The sequence below is a fragment of the Panthera onca genome, chromosome E3, assembly GCF_046562875.1.
Source record: "Panthera onca isolate mPanOnc1 chromosome E3, mPanOnc1 haplotype 2, whole genome shotgun sequence".
In the NCBI taxonomy this organism is placed as follows: Eukaryota; Metazoa; Chordata; class Mammalia; order Carnivora; family Felidae; genus Panthera; species Panthera onca.
The window spans coordinates 36,920,540-36,942,678 of record NC_138354.1 but is presented as its reverse complement, the minus strand read 5'-3'; the positions used below and the strand labels follow the sequence as shown (position 1 = coordinate 36,942,678).

General features: G+C 45.3%; 1 protein-coding gene across 23 annotated transcripts in view; it reads left to right on the top strand.

Moving 5' to 3' along the window:
• Window positions 1-22,139, top strand: part of RBFOX1 (RNA binding fox-1 homolog 1) — a 2,063,692-nt gene that overhangs the window by 591,380 nt on the left and 1,450,173 nt on the right. The window contains exon 1 of one of the 23 annotated variants that reach the window (XM_060648407.3): window positions 6,849-7,757. The exons of 20 other annotated variants lie outside the window; for them this stretch is intronic. Coding sequence is in view for 1 of the 3 variants with exons in the window: in XM_060648410.3 (XP_060504393.1) it covers window positions 7,755-7,757 (3 nt within the window). In the remaining 2 variants the exon portion in view is untranslated. Of the gene's footprint in view, window positions 1-6,848; window positions 7,854-22,139 lie in introns of those variants that run through there. 2 more of the 23 variants (XM_060648406.3, XM_060648410.3) reach the window with 2 other exon arrangements.

Sequence of the window (22,139 nt, the reverse complement as noted above, 5' to 3'; positions counted from 1 at the left end):
AAATGAAGTTGGCAAGCGCTTTTTGCTAATGGCCACTCAGACTCTGAACTTTCAAGGCTGGAAGGAAGGAGGTTGTGGTCAGCTCCACCCAGTTTGCCTCCATGGGTCATCCAGGATTGTGGTGATTTTGTTCTGTTAGTTTAAGGCAGGCTGGGTATTGGCCCAAAATATGAAGCATCTGGAGGAGGGAGATGAAGTGTGGAAAGCAGCAGAATTGTCAAGACCATGTTGCCTTTCTTCAAGATGACCCTGCTGTAGAGCTGTTACGTGGAAATCACCACGCATTTCATCCGAACTGTTCTCATGTGCCAGGCTTGATGCCGAGGGGCTTCTCACGGGTTATACCGTTTAATTACTGACACCTTGATTTGATTCCTTAAACAAGAGCTTACTGGCCTGGTGACTGTGAGCAAGTGTTTTCATTTCTCTGGACCTCCGTTTCTTGTTGTGTAAAATGAGGATAGTAATAAAACCTCGTTGATGGAGTTGTTAGGAGGGGTCAATGAGAATGTGAGTGGAGGTGTGGACCATGAGGCTTGGTTCATAGTAAGCCTGAGTAAACATTAATGATCATTACTGTCTCACTACTATTACTAGTGGTGGTACTCCTGCTCTCTCTGTATGGATCAGGATGCTTTGTATCAGTGGACCCCTCCTTGGGTGACTTGCCCCCCAGAGAGACTACGGAAGTGTCTGGAGACACTTCTAGTTCTCGGAATTGGTAGGAGGGGATAAAGGGGTGTTAGACAGCCAGGCATGCTACAGCCATGGAGTGGGTAGAGGCTAAGGATTCTGCTAAACATCCTGTAGGGCATAGATAGCCTCCCCCCGGCTACTACAAAGCGTTATCTGATCCAAAATGTTAGTAGAGCCACATTCAAGAAACTCTGCTTTAGGGCATATATATAATGATAGATGTTACTGGTTCTTTATTCTGTCCTGCTCTGTAATCCTCAGGCTGGTCATAAGATACCTATGGCAGGTCCAGAGGTCATAACTACACAAGGAAACATCTGGAATAAGAAAAAAATTTTTTTTCTATGGGTTTCACTTGAGTCAAGAAGAACACATTCAATAAGCATATAAATCACCTTTTCCTGGGTCAGATAACACGGGGTCTATGACAATTCCTAAACCAATCTCTTACTGAAAGCCTGGAGTTATCATGCTTGAAGATGTGGATCACTTTCGGTGTCCTCTGTATTAATAGTTGCTATTATTATATTAATTATGTCTTCATTATTTTTATCACTATCATTATCTCTGTTTTTTTCCCTTTTTTCCTATTTTACACAAAAGAAAGCGGAGGATTAGTGATGTTTAAAAAATCTTGCTTAGTTCACATTGCTATTACATGCTAGATAACACCATATGAAAACAGAATCTCTTAGTCTAGAGCTTTATCCACTTTTTTCTTAAAGATGTGTGATTCTATATTTCTTAAAGACATACTAAATTATATATAAATTAGCCAACCCTAAACCAAGGACACAGCTTAATCTGTATACTCATTATTGGCCAAGCATTTGGAAATCTTTGTTTACTCAATTCTGACCATGCTCAAAATATTTGTTTCCAGAATGCATTTTATATAAGCAGGCTTCCTTTTGTGTTGCAGATCACTGAACCTCCCTTTTTATTTTTCTTATTCCAAGACCAATGGACTAGGAATCCCTACTTTCATGACTGTAAATCACTGACATGATTCTAAGCCTACCAAAATGGAGTGTAAGTTCTAGTAAACAGAAAGACAAGATACATCATGACTTAGACTTCATGAGCCCAGCTCCGACACAAAACAGACTTAATTTTGAATCTTGGCCTACCCATTCACTAGCTGTGTGGGCTTGGCCAAGCCATTGAACTTCCTCCTCCTTTTAAGCTTTGGTTTTCTCATCTATAAAAAGGAAAGCATGATGGTACTTACACCTAGAATTGTACTGTGAAGATCAAATGAGATAATACAAGTAAAGAGCTTGTAGAGTAAATGCCACATACTTATTTCTATTGCTATTCTTAAAAAATTGTTTTTAAATGTTTATTTTTGAGAGAGAGACAGAGTGTGAATGGGAGAGGGGTAGAAAGAGAGGGAGATACAGAATCTGAAGCAGGCTCCTGGCTCTGACCTGTTGGCACAGAGCCCGACATGGGGTTTGAACCCATGAACTGTGAGATCAGGACCTGAGCGGAAGTTGGACGCTTAATCGACTGAGCCACTCAGGTGGCCCTCTGTTGTTATTCTTATCATCAGGATTGTTCAAAATCTTCCTTATGTTGCCATTACTGCTATCATCATCATTATTTGGGGGATGTGGGCAGGAAAGGAAAAAGGATGAGCCCAAGGAGAAGTAGAGAAACCATCACAAACTATTTCAAAGAAATTAAAAAAATTTTTTTTTAATGTTTATTTATTTTTGAGAGATATAGAGACCGAGAGCAAGCGAGGGAGGGGCAGAGAGAGAGGGAGACACAGAATTCGAAGCAGGCTCCAGGACCCGAGCTGTCAGCACAGAGCCCAACACGGGACTCGAACTCATGAACCGTGAGATCATGACCTGAACCGAAGTCAGATGCTTACAGACTGAGCCACTCAGGCGCCCCTAAAGACATTTTTAAACAGTGTGTAAGTTTGCATCTTTTCAGAAAAAGGAAACTCATCCCTAGACACTGGATGGCTTATTCCCGGTATTAAATGCCTTGGTTAATATCAAACTCCTGAATTTCATGATAGATCATGAGTTAGTTCAACCGATCAATAACTATATATTGAGTATCTGCCATGTGCCCAATGACTGAAGGGGGAATAGAGAATATGAGGTGAAATTCATTCCCTTGTGGTCTTCAGTCTATTTAATTAGTTCATTAGTTGACCTAGACTGTGATAAAGCTTTGAGGTAAGCCTGAAGACTGAGCACTTGAGGGCAAGTCAGGTCTTACATAATATTAAGATTGTGTGAAGATTTTTATTTGATCATAGTCATTTATAAATCAATTGAAAATCTTCTCTTCAGTGACTCCTATTGCACAGTATCCTTTGGGAGGAGAAACAGAAGGATGCTTTACTACTTCAGTTATTTTTAGTTTGCTTTTTTTCATCCTTCTCCTATCTTCATGTACCACTCATCATCCTAAAAAATCCTAGAGCACTTTGGAGTAACCTATGAATCCTATGGTTCCCTAGATGTTTACACTGATCATCTGGAAAAGTTCTTGAACAAATAACAAAAATGATCATCGATACATCAGTGAAGGCAGCGCAATGTGAAGGCCATGAGTACTGGAATTATGGATGGTAGGTCTGGAATGCTTTTGAATCATTTCCTCATAAGTTGCTTTTTGATAAAGCAAACATGCCTGTTGTTTCAATTCAGGGCCCTTTATGAGCTTGCTCCAGTCGGTACCTTCAGCTTCATCGTTCACTGCCTTGCCTAATGCACTACTTTCCAGCCCTTTGAATTTAGCATGATTCTACTTATATCGAATAGATTTGCTGTTCCTTGAAGGAGAAATGCTCCCTTTTGCTTCAGATAGTTTCCTAACCTGTGTTCTTCTCCAGAAATGGCCTTCACCCAACTCTTAGGGTAATTCTGTTTATCTTCTCTGTTTAGAGGTGATCTCCTCGAGAAAGCTTTGTCTGACCTTCCTCTTCCCCCCATGTCTGACTATATTCTCCCATTCAGTAGACAATGAAATCTTTCTCAATTGTTGAGATCACTTATTTATGTACCTACTTACCATATTAGAGTATAAGTTCCTTGAGTGCAGGGACTGTTTAGTTTATATAGGAAATGGTTTACAGGAGAGACTAGTCCTTGAGTGAGATACATGTTTGATGGCTTAAAGAATGAGGACTAAATGGATGAGTAGATTGATCTCACCCTACTTCAGAGAGGTCATCCTATTTAGACAGCAGTGACCACAAAGGAGCAGGAAGGTTCACCAAACATTTATTGAGCTTATTATACATTTGGCCCCCAGCACTGAGGAACTTTTCAGTCTAATGGTGGAGAACAACATTTATAGTAGGTGAAGACAAATGATATGATAAAACTAAATAGAGGTGTTTAGGGAGTTCAAAGAGAGGCACTGACCTTATCCATATGTGTGCAGGGGTGTGTGGAGAGGTGGGAGTTGGCAGGGAGAAAGGGATGCCTAAATGGAGATCTAAAAGCTATATATAAACTATCCAGGAAAAGAGAGTTTGTAGGAGTATTCCAGGTTGGAAACAGCATATGCAAAGAGTTGGAGAGCAAGAAGAGGAGATTATCTCCAGATCAGAGGGTCAATATAAAATGACAGCCAACTCATCTAGAAGCTTGTAACTCATGTAGAAGACTTTACACTTTATCTTGGAGGGCCATGAGGAACCTTAGGAAGATACTAAATTTGAAAGTGAGAGAAGATTTACACTGTAGATGGATCTTGAACACTTTGAACACTGTTAGTGCAGCCAAAGAATGAGGGTACAAAGTCATTCTTTCCTACCAGCTTTATGGAAGACATTTTGACATATGTTTAGATCACAGATTGCAAAGTAATTTTTATGGCCAGTAGGAGGAGCCAAAGTCTCCATGTTCTTTACCACCACAGCTGGGCAGGTCTTGGCCCGGGGTTGTCCCAGGAGCTAATTCAGCACCCCTCATTACCTAGAAGTGACTCAATATGGAGAAATGATACAGAAACTCTGCCTGGAATGTGAAAAGAAACAAATAGTTTCCAAATGAATAGCATAACAGCATACTATATTGATCTGCACTCTAATTTTGCTTTAAATTGTAATGAACGTCTCCTTCACTCATGTACAAAGCTTTTTTAAGCCATAAAGCAACACAGGTACCAGTGACTCATGCCTGATACTCATAGCTAATATATCTAGGCTTATTTTGACTCCAGAATAAGTCAAGAATCGACTCAGACTGACCTTGATTTTAAGATAGTTAAATCTGTTTTATTTCACTTCCAAGAGAAAAAATATATATATTAAAAAATAATAAAAGCACCTAGTGATTACCCATTTTAATGAAACAACAGCCAGTGTTTTTGCCTTAAATGATTGCATTCATTTTTTCCCCCTTCTGGAATAAAAATGAAGGAGCACAGGGAAACAATTCCTGTTAGTGAATTTGCAAAAAACATTATATTTCAACAGAACTTCCCATTAACAGCCATTTATTTCTTCTCTCATTATTGATAATTTGCTTTTAAATTGAGAATACCTTTTTTACAACCCATCTTATCTCCCTGCACGGCTAGACAATTACATTTAAATTTGGTGGTTTTCCCATTGTAAACAGTTTCTGGAGGAAATGATTACAATGTTACTAACCCAGATTTATGGCTTCATTGTGCTACCAGTGAAGGGTAAGAGACTAGTATAAAGGGAAAAAAAGTTGTTTACATACAAATATATTATTATCAAAGAGAGTCCTAAGGAAGCATATGGTAAAACCAACCCAAATTGCAAAATCATCTACCGGGGCCAGTGATACAGATGACTTTCTGTATTTTGCAAACTTATTTTCTCAAATGATGATAACATATAACATGTTTGTTTGTTTTTAATTCCAGTTGTAGTTAGAAGTTTCCTTTCCTTGTTTTATCTTAATATTGGAAGAAACCCTAGCCTGACAGGATTGCAGAAGAACTCTAGGTTCTGCTCCTTGTTAGGGACTAGGAAACGCTCATGTTGCAAAGCAAAAACATGCGACATGGTCCCTACTTGTGGAAATCTCATAGTCCTACTTGGAAGAGGAGCCATACTGCTAATACAAAAACATTCGAAGAGGTGGGCAAGAAAATGAACATGAGCCTCAGATCAACTGTTCAAGGCCAGAATCTAGCCTTGTCCAATCCCAGTTGCCCCTGAGAAGGCAGTGTGGCAGGTGACACATACCATTAAGTTAGGAAGACCTGCCCTGAAATCCTGGTTGCTTGCCCGTTGTGTGGCCTTCAGCAAAGTATAACCCCAGTGGCCCCCCAACCTTGCTGTGCAGCATAATCACCTAAAACAGTTATCCAAAAAACAAATCAACAGCCTCCAAGCAAACAGAGTTTCTGGCTTAGCGAGTCCAGGTGGGCCAGAAGAAGCATTGCTTTAACCTTTCTGAGCACCTGGTTGGGGACCTGGTTAAGCCTACAGTATGTACTTCATCAGGTGTTGAGAAAATTCAATGTAAATGCTTCTGCATCGGGCAAAAAAAAGGAAGTCCTTTTTGAGTGGTAGTAGTTCTTTAGGAGTCACAGGGATTCTGGTACTAAGGCAGCTGCTAAGAGGACAGTCTCTAGACCCCTGCAGAGTCCTGGGTTAGGCAGCCTGCAAGAGGCCAGGGCACGGGCCACAGTGCACATTCCCTTCCTGCAGGGTGTCTGGCCTACATAACTTTTTGCATCTCGGATAGGGCTCCATCTGTGTCCGGCCGTAGATTTCAAGATTCACCGGACAACTTTCCCAGAACAGAAATGGATGGGGGCAAGGAGCCGGCTCCACTTAGCATTTCCTTAGGGCGTCAAGAAACGTGGGGGTCAAGATGGAGCGGGGCGCGGGCACTCAATGAGCGACTCCACTTTGGGACAAGGACCTAGGGACGCAAAAGACTCGGGCTCATGACCCGCACTTCCAACTCTCCCCCCTTCACCTGTTTAGGCCCGAAGACCTAGGCACAGGGTCGCCTGCGGACCCGGGTTCTGCCCTCCACTGCCTGCTGGAATCCGAGGCTGCACGCGTGACAACAGCAGCGGTCCTGGCGACAGGGAGGGGGAGGGGGCGCTCCCTCTCGCACCGGATTATTTTTGGCTCCGCAGCCTGGGCTGCTTGCTGCCTGTCGCGCGCGCGCACACTCGCCAGCTCGCGCTCTCGCTCGCTCTCTCTCTCTCTCTCTCTCTCTCACACACACACACACACACACACACACACAGTCACACATAGACACGCGCGCACACGCACATACACATGCACACGTTTTCTTGCTCGCTCTCTCGCTCTGTTCTCCTTTGTTTATTTTCTAATCTGTGTTTCTGTTTGAAGATCTCCTTTCCACTGTCTACTGTCCGCCTGCAAGCGCTCTCGCAGGCTGACCAGGCGCACACCGCTCCCCTTCATCACCCCAGCCCTCCTCCCGATCTCCCCAAGCGCGAGCGCGGGGTTTGAAGGTCACCTCCTTTCCAGTCCCGGTGCGAGCCGCGCCGCCGCCTCCTCCTCCAGCTGGAGCGGGTGGCACAGGCGGTGCTGCCCTGAAGTGGTTCTCGCAGCAGCGGGCTGCTGCAGCGGACAGAGCCCGGGGTCTGCACGGGTGGGGAAACCCGAACTCGCGGAGGGGAATCCCTTGCGCTGCGGCCCAGCCCCCGGGTGCACCCGCTGTGGGGCGGGGGCGCTCTGCCAGTCCTGGGGACAGCAAAGGCAGCTGCGGCCGGACCCACGCGTGCGCCTCCGGGACAGGAGGAGGAAGGAACGAAAGAGGCTCCCCGCATCTGGAGGGGACAGCGCCGTGCGCCCCGCCCCTGCGTCCGGAGTGAGAGAACTCTGAGCCTCCGACCTAGGCAGAGCACGGAGGAGCGGATGGTGTCTCGGCACTGAGGAACCTTGCGCTCTAGTCGTTCTGGAAGTGGCCGTTAGGACCCAGGCTGTCCGAACCCGCGCCTTGCCCAGCTGTGCCCAGCCCATCGCCCAGGCAGGGGCGCCAGGGCGGGGCTGACCTGCCCGCGAAGTTGCGGACAGCGTGGGAGAAACCAGCACCCCCTTTCGCCGCTTCCAGCTCATGGTGAGTGTGACTGGGGGTGCTGAGAGCGCAAGGGAATTGGAGGGTCTGGGGACGAGAGCGGAAGGCGACTGGAGCTAGGCTCGCTGGGAGTTCTAGGTAAGTCCAAGCGGAATCACCGCCTTTGCGTTCCCCCCACCCCCCAATTAGCCCAAAGGGTCCCACGGGGGAAGGACTTAGGTCTCCAAGAGCTGACCTCCTCCCAGCGCCAGGCTGGAAGAGCTGGACTGGGAACTTTTTCTGTGTGGTGGAAAGATCTCCATGTACATTCGCGCAGGGCCCGGGATCGTGAGCCCTAGCGCTTTACTTCCATAAGCACGCCCTTCCTCGCCCCAGAGCGCCCCTCCGGAGCGCCAAGGCTGCCCTGTCTGCTCTCTTGGGAGCGAGTCCCAGGTGCAGAGACCGGCGGGAACCTGCCTGCGCACTTTGGTTAGTCTATCTGGCTGGCTGGAAGCGAGATTTCAGTGCGCCCTGGGTCGCTGCCCTCTCCACCGCCCTTCTCGAGGTCTGAGGGAGGAGGTACTTTGGTGGCCTACGAGGGGGGGTTTAGAAACGCCAAACCTGCTGTGGGAGGCGGGGAAGAGAGGAGGGTCACTGAGCTGGAGGGAGAGCTTCGTGTTTATTGGTACTGGCCTAAACGCCCGGAGATGTCACCGCGAGTTCAGCCCTGGGGAAGGGGGCCAGCCTGGGAGCTCAGGACCCGGAAACTCACACCGCACCCCTTGGGTCCTTTGACGTCTTAGACAACTTCACCCCGGGGTATGTGTTTGGGGGCGGCGGTAACAGAGTGGCAGCACAGGCCAGGGTCGCCCGTTTTCTGCTCCAATTTCTCAGCTCCAAGGATGGAGGTGAGGGCGGGGTTACGGGGCTGTTCCCACATCTCCGCTGCCTGGGGGATCACCTGGCAGGGATGCTCCTGGAGCCTCCAAGGTGCTAGGTCTAGGGACCAGGTGTCATGAAGAGCCCGGAAGCTGCCCTAGCGGAAAGGAAGGGGGAAGACCCGGACCCACCCAGCCCAGGAATTACCAACTCCATTCCCTGCCGCCAGGGAGCTGGGGGCCCTTCACTTATGTACTGGCAGGGACCAGGGTGCACCTGCCAGCCGAGGAGGGTTTGGGGCGGGGCTGCTCGCGTGCTCGGAAATCCGCGCCTGGCGGTGTGGAGGATTGGTGCCCAACCACGGGTCTTCTCAGTGGAACTTGTAAAGAAGTGGGGGAGGTGTTGCGGAATAGCTTTGAGCCGAAATATGATGCGCCATAACTTGACTTTTCTTTTATAACAGTAATGATTATTTATTTATTTATTTATTTACTTCTTTATTTATTTAAACCCAGTGCGCCCCAGCTGGTGATCCCTCTCAGCCCCTGTCTTAGTTCATCTACCCTCCATTTCCATTTATCTTTTTTTTTTTTTTTTTTTTTTAAATGAGAGGACCTGAATCCTTTCAATTTTTAAGTGACCACACAGGACCCGGCTGGAGACACAGGCAGATTTATTTTTGGCCAAGGACTTTTGTTTCTTCAGAGGCAGAGGACCTGGGGCCTATACAGGGTAAAGGTGGCTCTGGCAGGTATTGTGCTGCAAACAGGGGCTGACTCCAAACCTTCCACTTTTTGAGGGAAACACTGGTTCCAGAGGAATCCACTGGGTTTTCCCTATGTTAGCTCATGGTTGAGTTGGGTTAGGAAGAAACAGGCATCATCTGTTACAGTTTTCTGGGGTGTTTCACAGGTTGTAGAGAGTAGAGTTTTATCACAGAGAAAACCACAGCCCGCCCCTACATGCTAGCTGTGGGACCTTGGGCAAGTTACTTGGCCTCTCTGTGCTTCAGTTTGTTTACCTGTTAAATGGGAGTTTCAGTGGTAGTGTTGGCCCCAGAGGGCTTGAGGGATAAATAAATAAAGCATTAAACACTTAGGACAAGGTCTGACACATGGTAAGTGCCTGGATAATGTTAGGGTTTCCCCCCCTCCCCTTAATCAAGTTGGATACCCTGTATTTTCAGCCTTATAACACCTGGTGGGATAGAGTAGGCAGGCATTTTCCCTTACACACACACTTTCTCTTAAACAGCAGATGAAAAGGAAACAAAAAGGGAGGTTGATCAAGAGAGGTTGCTCAGGAGAAGCCTCAGTCTCTCTGAGAGAGTCTCCTGCTCCACACATGTTCCAAGGAGGGTGGGAGAGGTGCAGCCCACTGGCCCGGATGCAGTCTGGTGACCTTTGATGCCATCTCAACAAGCACAGATGCCCCGAAACTAAGTTTTTGTAGCACTTGTGCATTTCTTCAAATCAACAGAAAGGCCTGCTTCTCCTCAGTCTCCTGGGAAGAAAGCATCATCTCAGTAAATCTTCCTTTTCTCAGAACACACTGTCTTTTTAATATCACCCTGTGGTCCCAGAGTCTTCCAGTCAGAAACGAGCCGAAACGTGGGTCTGAGCACATTTTTTTCCTCCTGGGATTGACCCTTTCTGCTCTATTTTCTCTTCATGATAATTGATGCTATTTTTTTACCTACTCCTCTAAGGTCTGAGCACAGGCCTTTCAGACATCCTCACATCTCTGATGACTTTTTTTTTTTTTTAAACAAGTTTAGCCTTTTCAGTTCAAGCGCTACCAAACCATTATAGTTTATAAAATTCCTTTCAGATAAGTTTTTTTTTTTTCTTTTTCGGCATCCAGAAAATTGGGTCTGCTCTGTATAAATATGTCTGGCATTTCACCTTTCCAAAAATTAGACCATTTTATTTGCATCCTTTAAGCTGATGTGTGGAGTAATGAACACATTCCAAGAGGGAAATCGGATCTGACACAGAAAATACTTTGGGGACCCAGCGATTTCCCAGCGGCATGGATGAAGACTTTTGAAATCCAAGTGCATTTGCTCTGAAGGACACAGGGCAGCTAGGTCTACCTTTGCCACCCAGCATGGGAGATACATAGCAAGCATCCTCATCAGCTAATACTGGTAGACTTTGCTAAAATCATCTGGCAATTTGTCACATTTACATTCCCCCGAATTGCCTGAGAGAAAACTTTGTTATGCCAAAGACCTCAAACATGGAGAAATGTTTTTAAAGGAGTCTTGAGGCTCTCCCTGATGCCTACCTTCATTATTTAAAATACTGCCTCAGGGCACACGTATAAATATTAAAACTTTAATTAAAGAATCAATCAGTGAGGGAGCTTCAAAATGAGGGGCACCCAGAACATTCAGATGACTTCAACAGAACATGGTTCTCTAGATTGTAAGGTCTGAGCGGTCTGATGGAAATGACATACAGGGTTTTAAGGAGAGGTAGTCATCATCCTGTTTCGTGTCTGTAGTTGCCGGGAGCTGCCATCATTGCCATTGGTTTGTCATTGATCACTAGACACAGGACATGATACACTGGTGGGTATGTCTCTCTTGGGGGAGGAAAGCCTAATGTAATAAACACTTATCCAGGAGACACCGCATGTCAGACATTCTGCCCAGGGAGGGAGCAAGGCCAATGAGAATGTTTTTCTTTGGGGGCTTCTATTGTCATGGGGAAAGCCAGACAGTAAGCAAGGGATGGAAATGTATTTTTATAAGGATAATGATTAAGGGTTACAGAAATTATAATGTGACAATATGGTAGAGAGTGGGTTGGAAGGGCTTTCCAAGGAAGAGAGATTTGAGCTGAAATCTAAATGAAAAGAAGTAGCTGACACGTTTCAAGCTATACATTCCTCCCATGAGTATTTACTGTGCATTGCCAACTACTGTTCAAAGCACTTGAAATGCAGAGTGATCAGTATGTATAGATACCCTGTGATGATGAAATTTCCATTCTAGGATAGTTATCTGCACGAAGAGAGTTTGAGAAAGTGCAAAGGCCCTCAGGCAGAAGCAGTGATACCATTGTATGGATGAAGTTGGGTCATACAGGTCCTTGAGCTTTGGTAGGGAGTCTGGATATTAAGCCAGTGGGAAGCCATTGGAAGATTTAATGCAGAGAAATGCCATGATATATTTATGTCTTTGGAAGGGTAAGCCCCACAACATCTAAAAAACTAAACTTTGTTTTTTCCCTTTCCTTTCTGAGAGCAAAATCTTCGATTCAAGAAGAAAGATGAGTTTATAGGAAAGAAGAACCCCAAGTTTCTCAGTAATGCTCACTGTGTGTGGGTACAACATTGAGCATGTATCTTTATATGTGGTTCGGCTTAGTTCTTTATCTAGGAGTGCCTTCAAAGAGGGAATACTCCAGGGTGCCTGGGTGGCTCAGTTGATTAAGCGTCTGACTCCGGCTCAGGTCATGATCTCACTGTTTGTGAGTTCGAGTCCTGCCTCGGGTTCTGTGCTGACAGCTCAGAGCCTGGAGCCTGCCTCACATTTCGTGTCTCCCTCTCTCTCTACCCCTTGCCCGCTCACACTCTGTTTCTCCCTCTGTCAAAAATAAATAAATACACGGGGCGCCTGGGTGGCTCAGTTGGTTAAGCGTCCGACTTCGGCTCAGGTCATGATCTCACGGTCCGTGAGTTCGGGCCCCGCGTCAGGCTCTATGCTGAGCTCAGAGCCTGGAGCCTGCTTCAGATTCTGTGTCTCCCTCTCTCTCTGACCCTCCCCCATTCATGCTCTCTCTCTGTCTCAAAAATAAATAAACATTAAGGGGCGCCTGGGTGGCGCAGTCGGTTAAGCGTCCGACTTCAGCCAGGTCACGATCTCGCGGTCCGTGAGTTCGAGCCCCGCGTCAGGCTCTGGGCTGATGGCTCGGAGCCTGGAGCCTGTTTCCGATTCTGTGTCTCCCTCTCTCTCTGCCCCTCCCCCGTTCATGCTCTGTCTCTCTCTGTCCCAAAAATAAAATACAAAAAAACGTTGAAAAAAAAAAATTTAAAAAAAATAAAAAATAAATAAACATAAAAAAAAAAACAGAGGGAACACTCCACCCCCCCCCCCCCCCACCACACACATCTTCCCAGCAGCTTGATCGGCATCTCTTCTGCACACAGATCCCCTTTATCGATCGTCTATTCCAGTAGGTTTCCTTTCAGATTGTGCCCATGTGTTTCTCCCATTGGCGGTTGTGATGTTGGATACTGACAGGAGAAAGGGGTTGTTTCCTCAGAGCTCTGAGTACGACTGACATTGTCCATCTTTGGAGACTCTCCTGGTCTTGGAAGGTGGAGGTATGGTTTGATGGAGGGCTTGGACATCCGGGTAGCTCAACTTTCTTCCCAAATTTGATGCAAACCTGTGTCTCTTTATCCTCAAACCTGGAACTCTGTCTGAGCCGGTTAGATACACTGTGACAGTAAGATGTGTATATGTTGTGAACACTTCCTACACAACACAAGCTGTGCTAAGTACTCTGCCTGCATTGCTATGTGCTGAGCTCTGTTTTTCTGGCAGGTGATTATCCCCCTCACTTTGCGTTTCACCTTGCTCTCCTCCACCCATCCATCCCAAAACCCTTGCTCTGGGGAACCCTCCCTCTTTCCCTGTGTGGATTCCCCTTCCTTACACTTACCCCAGGGGCAGCTTTCTATGTACTTGAGTGATCTGTTTCATCTCTTTCTCTTACTGTACTGAACAGTAAGCTCCAGGTGGACCCTGCATGCACCTGGTTCAAACATCACCGTATCCCTAGCATCTAGCGTGGTGCATGGCACAGGGTAGATGCTGGGTATGTTAATAGTGAGTTATTCCCTTTGATGCATCTAACACACTTTGAGATGGATTCTCTTCATGTCTCCATTTTGCGATAGATTGAAGGGTTTAGGCAGGCAAAGCAGTTGGCCTCAGGATGCTGCAGCAGGTAAGTGGCATACCCAGGACTTTGAACCTGATGGTCTGAGTCTGTAGCCCATGAAACTAATCACTGCATACTCTGTCTCTTTTGCTGCCTTTCTGAGATGCTAGGGACGGAGGAGGTGGTGCATTGCAGAGGTTAGGGGGACCTTGCTGCTTAACTTGAGCTGCTCTCAGAAGTGATGCTGAGTCAATCAGAGGCACAAAAGGAAAGCAGGGCACCTGTTTCTACTTGCCACGATGTATCTTTTTTGTTTCATAAGAGTGGTCTGAACTGGTGCAGTCTGTCTCTTGCTTTTCTGTTTCTTCGCTTAGATCCTGAGAGCCCTGGGTTCTGGCCCCTACCCCCAGGCTCAGGCTTTGAGTATGATTTCGCAGGGAGTCTGGGACCACCTCTCTGGCTACCGGCAGTCCTTGGGGATAATACTCTCAAAGCTGGCAGTGCTCTGACAACCGCTCAACGAAGCATGCAAACCACTGTTCGCTCCACAGAGGCAGGATCACTCTGTCATCTGAGTTAGCTCCCTTTTCATTTCTTCTGAGAACAAAATTAGACCTTTGCCAACATAATAGATCAACTTGTGTAACCACCTTACTCGTTGGGAGGCCAGGTTTTCCTCAATTTTCTGTTTCCTGTGAGTTTTAGAGCATAGAGTCAGAGATGAGGGCACGGACTGAGGTGTCCAAAGTTGTCTTCTTTGTACCATCATGTGTTCCATAAGCGTAAGTGCTACCACCTGTTGGAAGCATGTTCTCTGCTGGGGCTTCACGTACGGCATCTCTTCAGCTCTTTGTCACAAGCCCTTTATCATCCCAACTTTGCAGGTGGGGGACCTGAGGCCCAACAACTAGGTTGCAGAGTCACGCAGTTGCTTCCGGAGTCTGTGCGTGTCTCACCTACTCTGCACCAAGAGGACGTGCTGGGTGCTGAGTGACCCCGCAGAGGAACCATTACAGGTTTAGAGACAGGAGATGGGGCAGGGCAGCAGTTAGGATCTTAGAATCACACTGTCTGGCTTCAGTTCGAGCTTCCTCACATTCTCGCTCCATGACCTTTGGTCTTAATGGACCTCTCTGCACCTCAGTGTCCCCCTCTACATGGAGATAATAACCATCCCAACAAACCATCTAGTTTGTGTTTAGTAGGGATGCTTGCTGTGATGGTAGCAGCAATGATTATCGTCATTTAATAATAATGATACCATTATTACCATTACTGCTGCTACTAGAATTTCACAATTCCTCCAGGCAGCAAATTGGCTCCAAAATATGATTCCTTCATTTTCCTTTTGACTGTAACCAAGATGATAAATTGAGAGTGAAGGGGAGGAACCCAGCATAGCTGCTAACGTATACTTGAAGGAGTTGACAGACCTGAGTCGCTCTATGGAGTTCTGCCTGCAGAGGCTGCCTGACAGCAGCCATATGCATGAGCTCTGATTGATTGGCAGAGAGAAACACTAATTTATTAGACTCGTTATGAAAAGTGACAGAGCGGGGAATCGAGAGGCTGATTCAGCAACAGTGGCCCTGGCTAGATCCCAGCACTGCTGGCTTTGTGTTCGTGTCCCTTGGGACACACCCTCCGTCTTGATTGTGGGGTCACTGCTTATATTCTAGAATGAGTCTCTTAACGAAGCCCCGGGAATGAGTCGCTTCTCCGTAGGTCTTTCTGAAGGGAAGGCTAGCCTGTGGCATGGCTCATAGTCATGGCCATGTGACACGTCTTTTCCTTTGGCAGCCTTAGAAAGGTGAGTCCAGTTTAGGCTGCTGCTGACTGCAAAGCCTGATAATGGAGAGCTCGCGTGCAGAAATTCTCCAGGGGAAAGAAAGTAGTTTTCATTTGCACAGGTTGGAAAATTTTAGGGGTTTCCTTGGGGAGTGTAAGGAGGAGATTGATACCTGTCTTTAAGAACAGAAGACTCTTCCTGGGAGGGCTTCTTATTTCTGATCTGGGGAGTTTGGTCAGTCTGAATTATAGCATGTAGGATGCTAGCTAACTAAGGAGATGATGACACATTGACCTAAGCTAATGGAGTTGCTGTGGAGTGAGAAAAGCTTTGAAATGACCAAACTCCCTGAGAGCAAAGGTTTGAGGGGACACAGGCTTTGGAGCCAGCCGTGCCTAATTTTTTTTTTAATTTTAATTTTAATTTTTTAAAAACTTTTAAAATTCATTTTTGAGAGAAAGAGACAGAGTATGAGTGGGGAAGGGGCAGAGAGAGGGAAACACAGAATCCAAGGCAGACTCCAGGCTCTGAGCCATCAGTACAGAGCCCAACGTGGGGCTCGAACTCACAGACTGTAAGATCATGACCTGAGCTGAAATCAGTCACTCAACCGACAGGGCCACCCAGGTGCCCCGTGCCTAATTTTTTTGAGTCCAAATTCTGCCACTTTCTAGCTATGTGACCTTGAGTGAGTCACTGCACCTCTCTGAGGCTTCATGTCCCTGTCTGTTAAAGGATGGATGATTCTGTCTCCCGTAGCAAGGATTGGTGCTCCAGAGTAAGGCATGGGAAGCAGTTATCCCATGACCACTTTGGAGTAGGCATACCTCATCTGTTCACTGACCCGTAGCATTCAGACAAGAGCTTTCTCTCCAAGAACTACTCAAAGCCTAGTTTGTTTGAATTTACAGTGTTCTTTGAGAGTATGTCATGAGGATAAGGAACCACATATCCCCACTCCATAAATGGAGTTCGACTGAATTGTGCTGTGCTGCTGTTGGCTTATAATGAGATTATATTAAAAAAAAGTCCTTTGACCCTATCTTTAAAGAAATAGGTATTCTATATATACACAGAAAAAGAGTAGATAGTTTAGACTAATGTTTAAGACTGATAGCAGAATCTAAAACCCCGAGTGAAAATAATGCAACATTATGGAAGACAAATAAGGGGAACCAAGAAGGACTGTGAGCTGTGAAGAACTGATACTTCCTGCTGCTATTTGCTGTGGTGATATTTCTGAGGCCTCTGTTGGCTATCACAGTGTCATTTCTGGTCTCACGGTCACAAAGAATTTTTCCTTTCCTGAGGTAGTGATTGGTACTTTTATACCAGACACTGTTATGTGGAACAACTGATCATGTTCCCTTTTCACAAAGCCAGCCAGGAAGCTCAGACCTGATTTTATTTTATTATTAACAAAATTTTTTAATGTTTATTTTTGAGAGAGAAAGGGTGTGAGTGGGGAGAGGAACAGACTGAGGGGGAGACCCAGAATCCAAAGCAGGCTCCAGGCTCTGAGCTGTCTGCACAGAGGCCCATGCAGGGCTCAAACTTTACAAGCCATGAGATCATGACCTGAGCTGAAGTCCAACGCTTAACTGACTGAGCTGTCTAGGTGCCTCAAACTCAGAGCTGATTTTAGAGTCTAGTCTTGACAGTGAATAGGATTTGCTAGCATAGGTTTTGCATATTAACCTCACTGTCAAGTCCATTTTACTTCTTTGCCTTTATTTTAATTTACCATTTATTGTAATTTATGTTGCTTATTTATTAATTTTAATTGTTTATAAAATTTTTTAATGTTTATTTTTGAGAGAGAGCACATGCAGAAGGGGAAGAAAGAGAGAGAGAGAGGGAGACAGAGGATCCAAAGCAGGCTCCGCACTGTCAGCACAGGGCCCAATGCAGGGCTCGAACCCACAAACTGTGAGGTCATGACCTGAGCCGAAGTCAGATGCTTTACCGACTGAGCCACCCAGGCGCCCTGCTTTTTTTATTTTTTAGAAAAATAATCTGCAAGTATTACCGTTAAAAATTAAATAGGCTTTTTACCAGCAAAAACATGTTTGTTGAGGAGTAACAGAAAATTGCAGTTTGGGACATGCAAGCTATGGCAAAACCATAGGCACATCCCACAGGCTACGGAGAGGAACATTATGGAGAAGGAGGAAGTTGGAAGGGGTTGTTTTGAACAAAAGTCCCTTGGAGAGAAGCAAGAGTCCAGGGGGATGATAGCTCACTGGGTAAGCTGCAGGGGTAGTTGATTGCTGTAGGAGAGGCAGTGTGCATTCTTCCTCAGTGGGATCTGTAAATGATGGCTCTTTCCTTTTGACAGTTCTATTGGGGGCTGTAATTTTCAATTCCTCCTATAATGGATGTTGGTGGGAAGGCTCCCCCTTCGTACCTTGCCTTCTGTCCTCCTGACTCCACTTTAGTGAGGTTTCCCTTGATTAATTTTCACACGAGGTAGCTAAAATAAATATATCTGAGATAGGTGCAAGTTAAAAGACAAATAAATAAATTACAGTCCTTTAAAACACCAGGAATCCCTGGAAAATAGGACAAGCTAGTGCAGTGCTTGGTATCCTGAGCTATACCTGGAGTAAAGGAGTATTATTTTGATTCCCAACAGTGCAGATAGACACTCTTTCTTATTTTCTCCCATTTAAAAAAAAAAGTTTCCCTGGAGCATGAGTTATGACATGTAGGATCACTTTTATGGGGTCACTCATTGCCTTTCTGAAGCGTTCGGTAAACATTATCAGACCTGTGTTAGGTACTGTGCTGAGCACTGGAGATACTGTATTGGGGTCACTATACTGACCAGTGACCAAGACCAGCAAGGTCTGTACCTCATGAAGCTTATTCTGTAGTTGGAGAGACCATCACAAAACATGAAGATAAATGAGCGGGCAGCATAATTCTCTACTGTAAGTATTAAGATGGAAACAAAGTAGAGTGCTAATGTAATCAAAGAGCGAATGGCCATATTATGCCGGAGGGTGAGGGAAGGTCTCTCCAAGGAGAGACGTTTGGGTGACATTTAAGCTGAGACCTGGAGAATGAGAAGGACCAAGTCATGCACGGAAGGGAGATGGACACAGGGGAGGGGCTGTGCTGAGTACCAGTGTGTTCAGGTAGGAGAGTGCTCCACACAGGTCCTGAAAACCGCAACATGACCCTTGGAGCCTGGAGCAGCTTGAGCAAGTGAGTTGATGTAGCTGGAGAAGCTGGAGAACGGAGTAGAAGTCTGTTGTTGAAACCCAATGTTCTTTTTCTCTGAAATGAGTAAGATCTTTGTTTGTACCCTTCCTCAAAGATGTATTCCAGATGAGAGGACAGCTCTGAGGGCGAGGGAGTAACTGCTGGGAGCATCAGTGGATAAAGGCTCTGTGTGTGTGTGTGTGTGTGTGTGTGTGTGTGTGTGTGTACATGGGTGAAGGTATGTATGTGTATGTGTGTACATGTGTGTATGAACGTGCACATGGGTGCAGGTGTGTGTGTGTATGTGCATGAGGATGCAGGTTTGTGTGCACACGCTAGTGTTAAGTACAGGTGGGTACAGGGCTATGTGCGTGTGTCCATGCACGTGGGTGCAGGTATGTGTGTACATGTGCGTGTGTATGTGCACACAGTGCAGGGATGCATGTGTACGTGCATGTGGCTGCAGGTGTGTATGTGCACACGCGGGTGCCGGTGTGTGTGCATGTGCTTGTGTAAGTGCATGGGGGTGCAGGTGTGTATGCGTGTGTGGCTTGCAGGTGGAGGACAGGGAACAAGGCTAATACAGTGGTGCTGATGGGGGGCTCTGACTTCTGAACCCTTGAGGAGGGGGAGTAGTGGCACTTGGGCTCTCTGGTTTTCACATCTCCAGAACACAGCTCTGTTTAGACTCAGGTCTTCCACACGTGAGTGTGCTCTTTCGGCCAGTGACAACTTCTGAGGAGGCAGAGTCAGACCCCCAACTCTGGGCACATATCTTCATAACATCCATAAAGTTTCATGAGAAAGCCATTTGTTCTCCTTCGATGACCCTACAATTGCCCTCTCGTTGGCTCTACGTCAGTATCGCAGATTAAAAAGACATTGGCACAACCTTCTGGGACTTGAGCATTTTTTAATCTGTTTTGAAGTCTTTTGTTAGCACAACAGAGATCCTTTCGCTTCTTTGCTAAAATTAACATTCTCAGGGCCCTCCCTTTTTATTCACATTTTTAGTTATGCTGCTTCTTGGGCTCTGAGATCCCTGAATGTTCTGTTTTATGTTCCTGGCTCTTCCAGTGCAGGTAGAGCGCTGTTACCCCGGGTCCCTCCTTTGTTTACTGTTTTGAGACAAGGATTGGTGAGATTCCCTTTTGTAGAAAAAAAAAATCAAGCGAAGCAGCTCACAGATTTAAATTGCCTCCAGTCTAACTCTTCCACTTATTAAAAAAATAATAAAAAGTAGCATTATTCATTCCCCAGAGCTCCAGAATGCTTTCCTGAAAGAAGGGAGGGAGTCCAGTCCAGAGGAACGAGGCTCTTAGGCTTTGGTTCCTTGATGGTCTTCTCTTTACATCATTTTGGGGAGCATATTGGGGAATATTCATTTTTGTAGGCCACGATGAGCCTCAGCGCCCGAGAATAAATGGAGAGCAATGTCTGGAACAAATGCCTGTCTTAAAAACAGTTTATGAAATGCCAGCAGATGTCAGTGTGCCCTTGCCATTTAATTTTTTTCCCTTTTAACTTTTAAAAACAACATTAATTATTTTCAGTAGTTAAAAAAAAAAAACCAAAAAGCGTATTGTCATACAGTCATCAATTAAGACACCATGAAGCAACTTTTTTCTTTCTTTCTTTTTTTTTTTTTTTAGTTCTGGGAGGGAGAGCAGCAGAACTCATTTCATGATGTGAATCCCCTAAATCATCTAACTGTGTGATACAATTTTGTCTTTTCCCAGAATAGTGGTTTCAAAATTCAAAGCCTAGTGTAGATTTTATTTCCTTTTTCCTTCCCTCCAAGCCATTGTTCAGAAACTAATAATAGCCCAGGATCCAGCTCGGCTTCTAAGAACCGACTGGCTGTGCTAATTGATACAGCTCTTCATTGAAAAGCTGCAGTTTGCAAAGTGGGGTGAGGGGAAAGGTTGGGTATAGTCTCAGAATTTGTCTCTGAGTTATAATGAGAACCTCTTGGAGTTTTTGTTGTTGTGAGCACAACAACCGATGTGCTAATCGCTCCTCTGCAGACATCTTTGGATTAAAAATTGGGGGCATCTATACAGAAAAAGATTTGACCAAATGATTTTAAATTACTCCTTTTTAGGTAAGGCATGATTTGCTAAGCATTTACAAAAGTCAAGTGCAAAAGAAATAGGCTGGTTTTGAGGCGGGGAATGCTGTACTTAACAGGGCATATTTGATGCTTCACTTTATTTAATAGTTTAGATTAAAATGCCACAGTCATTAAAAAATGCAAGAATGTGCTGAGAAAAATATATCCTCTTCTCCTTGCTTCTGCTCTCACCAGAGACAACTACTATTATGATTACTCATGTATCCTGTCAGATCTGTTATGCAGATGTGCACATTTATACCAGTAGATGGATGATAGCCTAAGATATGCATAGTTCTATTCTGCTTTTATTTTTTAATTTAAGTATATACTTTAGGGATTATTCCATATCCACACATACATGTGTCTTATCCATTTTGTTAATGGATATATAATATTCCATTGCCGTATTTACTCTCCTTTATTTAATTGACTTCCTTTTGGTGAATATTTATAGTATTTCTAATATTTCACTATTATTAAACTGCTGCTTTGAAAATCCTTGACCAAGACCATCGCCTATACATGGTAGTTTGTCTGTAGGGTAAATACATAGAGATGGAATTTCTGGATCAGAGGAGATGTGCCCTTATGTTTTACGGACATGCTCACTCTAAGGCTTTGGCTAAAATGTGCCCTTGTGTCTTGGTGGGTGAATGGAGTTTGGAAGAAGCCATATGGTAGTTCTGGTTCTGATTTTGTGGCCATGGTGCCAGGCATGTGGCTGCTGTTACACATTGTTTACCTGATGGAATATTTTTAGGTTCTTGTCATTCTTGTTTTTTGCTAACACTTTCCATCTGCCAGGTACTTTGCTAAGAGATTTGATTTCATTTTCACATTTGGTCCTGTGGAGTAGACCCTGCTGTCATCCCTATTGCAGAGATGGGGATGTGAAGGCTGAGAGAGGTCAAGTGCTTTGCTAGGGTCATATGGTTGGTAGTCAGGTGGGGGTTTCACACTCCACCCCCAAGTTTTCACCCCCAGGTTTAACCACCATGCTGTGTGCTACACAGTGTATTTTGAACAGCAGAAAACATATTGTTGATTTGTACTGAGATTTAACCTTGATGGTATTTTCTATTGACATTTTGGGTTGGATAATTTTCTGTTATGGGTGGGGGGGAGGCTGTCCTGTGCTCTCTAGGATGGTTAGCAGCATCCTTGGTCTCTACCTATTAGATGCCAATAGCAACCCCTCCTTCCATAGTGATAGTCAAAAATGTCTCCAGACCGTGCTCTGTGTCCCAAGGGTGGGGGATATTGTCCCTGTTTGGAAACCACTGACTCAGAGAAAGAGCAAATGTATTCTGGGAACAGAGACTGTAACACTAGGGGCATGGATTTGAGGGGACATATGGTGGCTGATGTCAGAGCATCTTCCATTCAGTTGTCCCTGCTCAGGGACACACATTTTGTCCTACCCCCGATGGAGCAGCTGGGCTGCCCCTCACCTTAACCTTAAATGTCAGTCAAGGAAGAAACAGGAGGGTATGTTTAAGCCACTGTCATGCTCCAGTCAGATCACAGTAATGTTCCCCAACATGAGACTTTGTTTT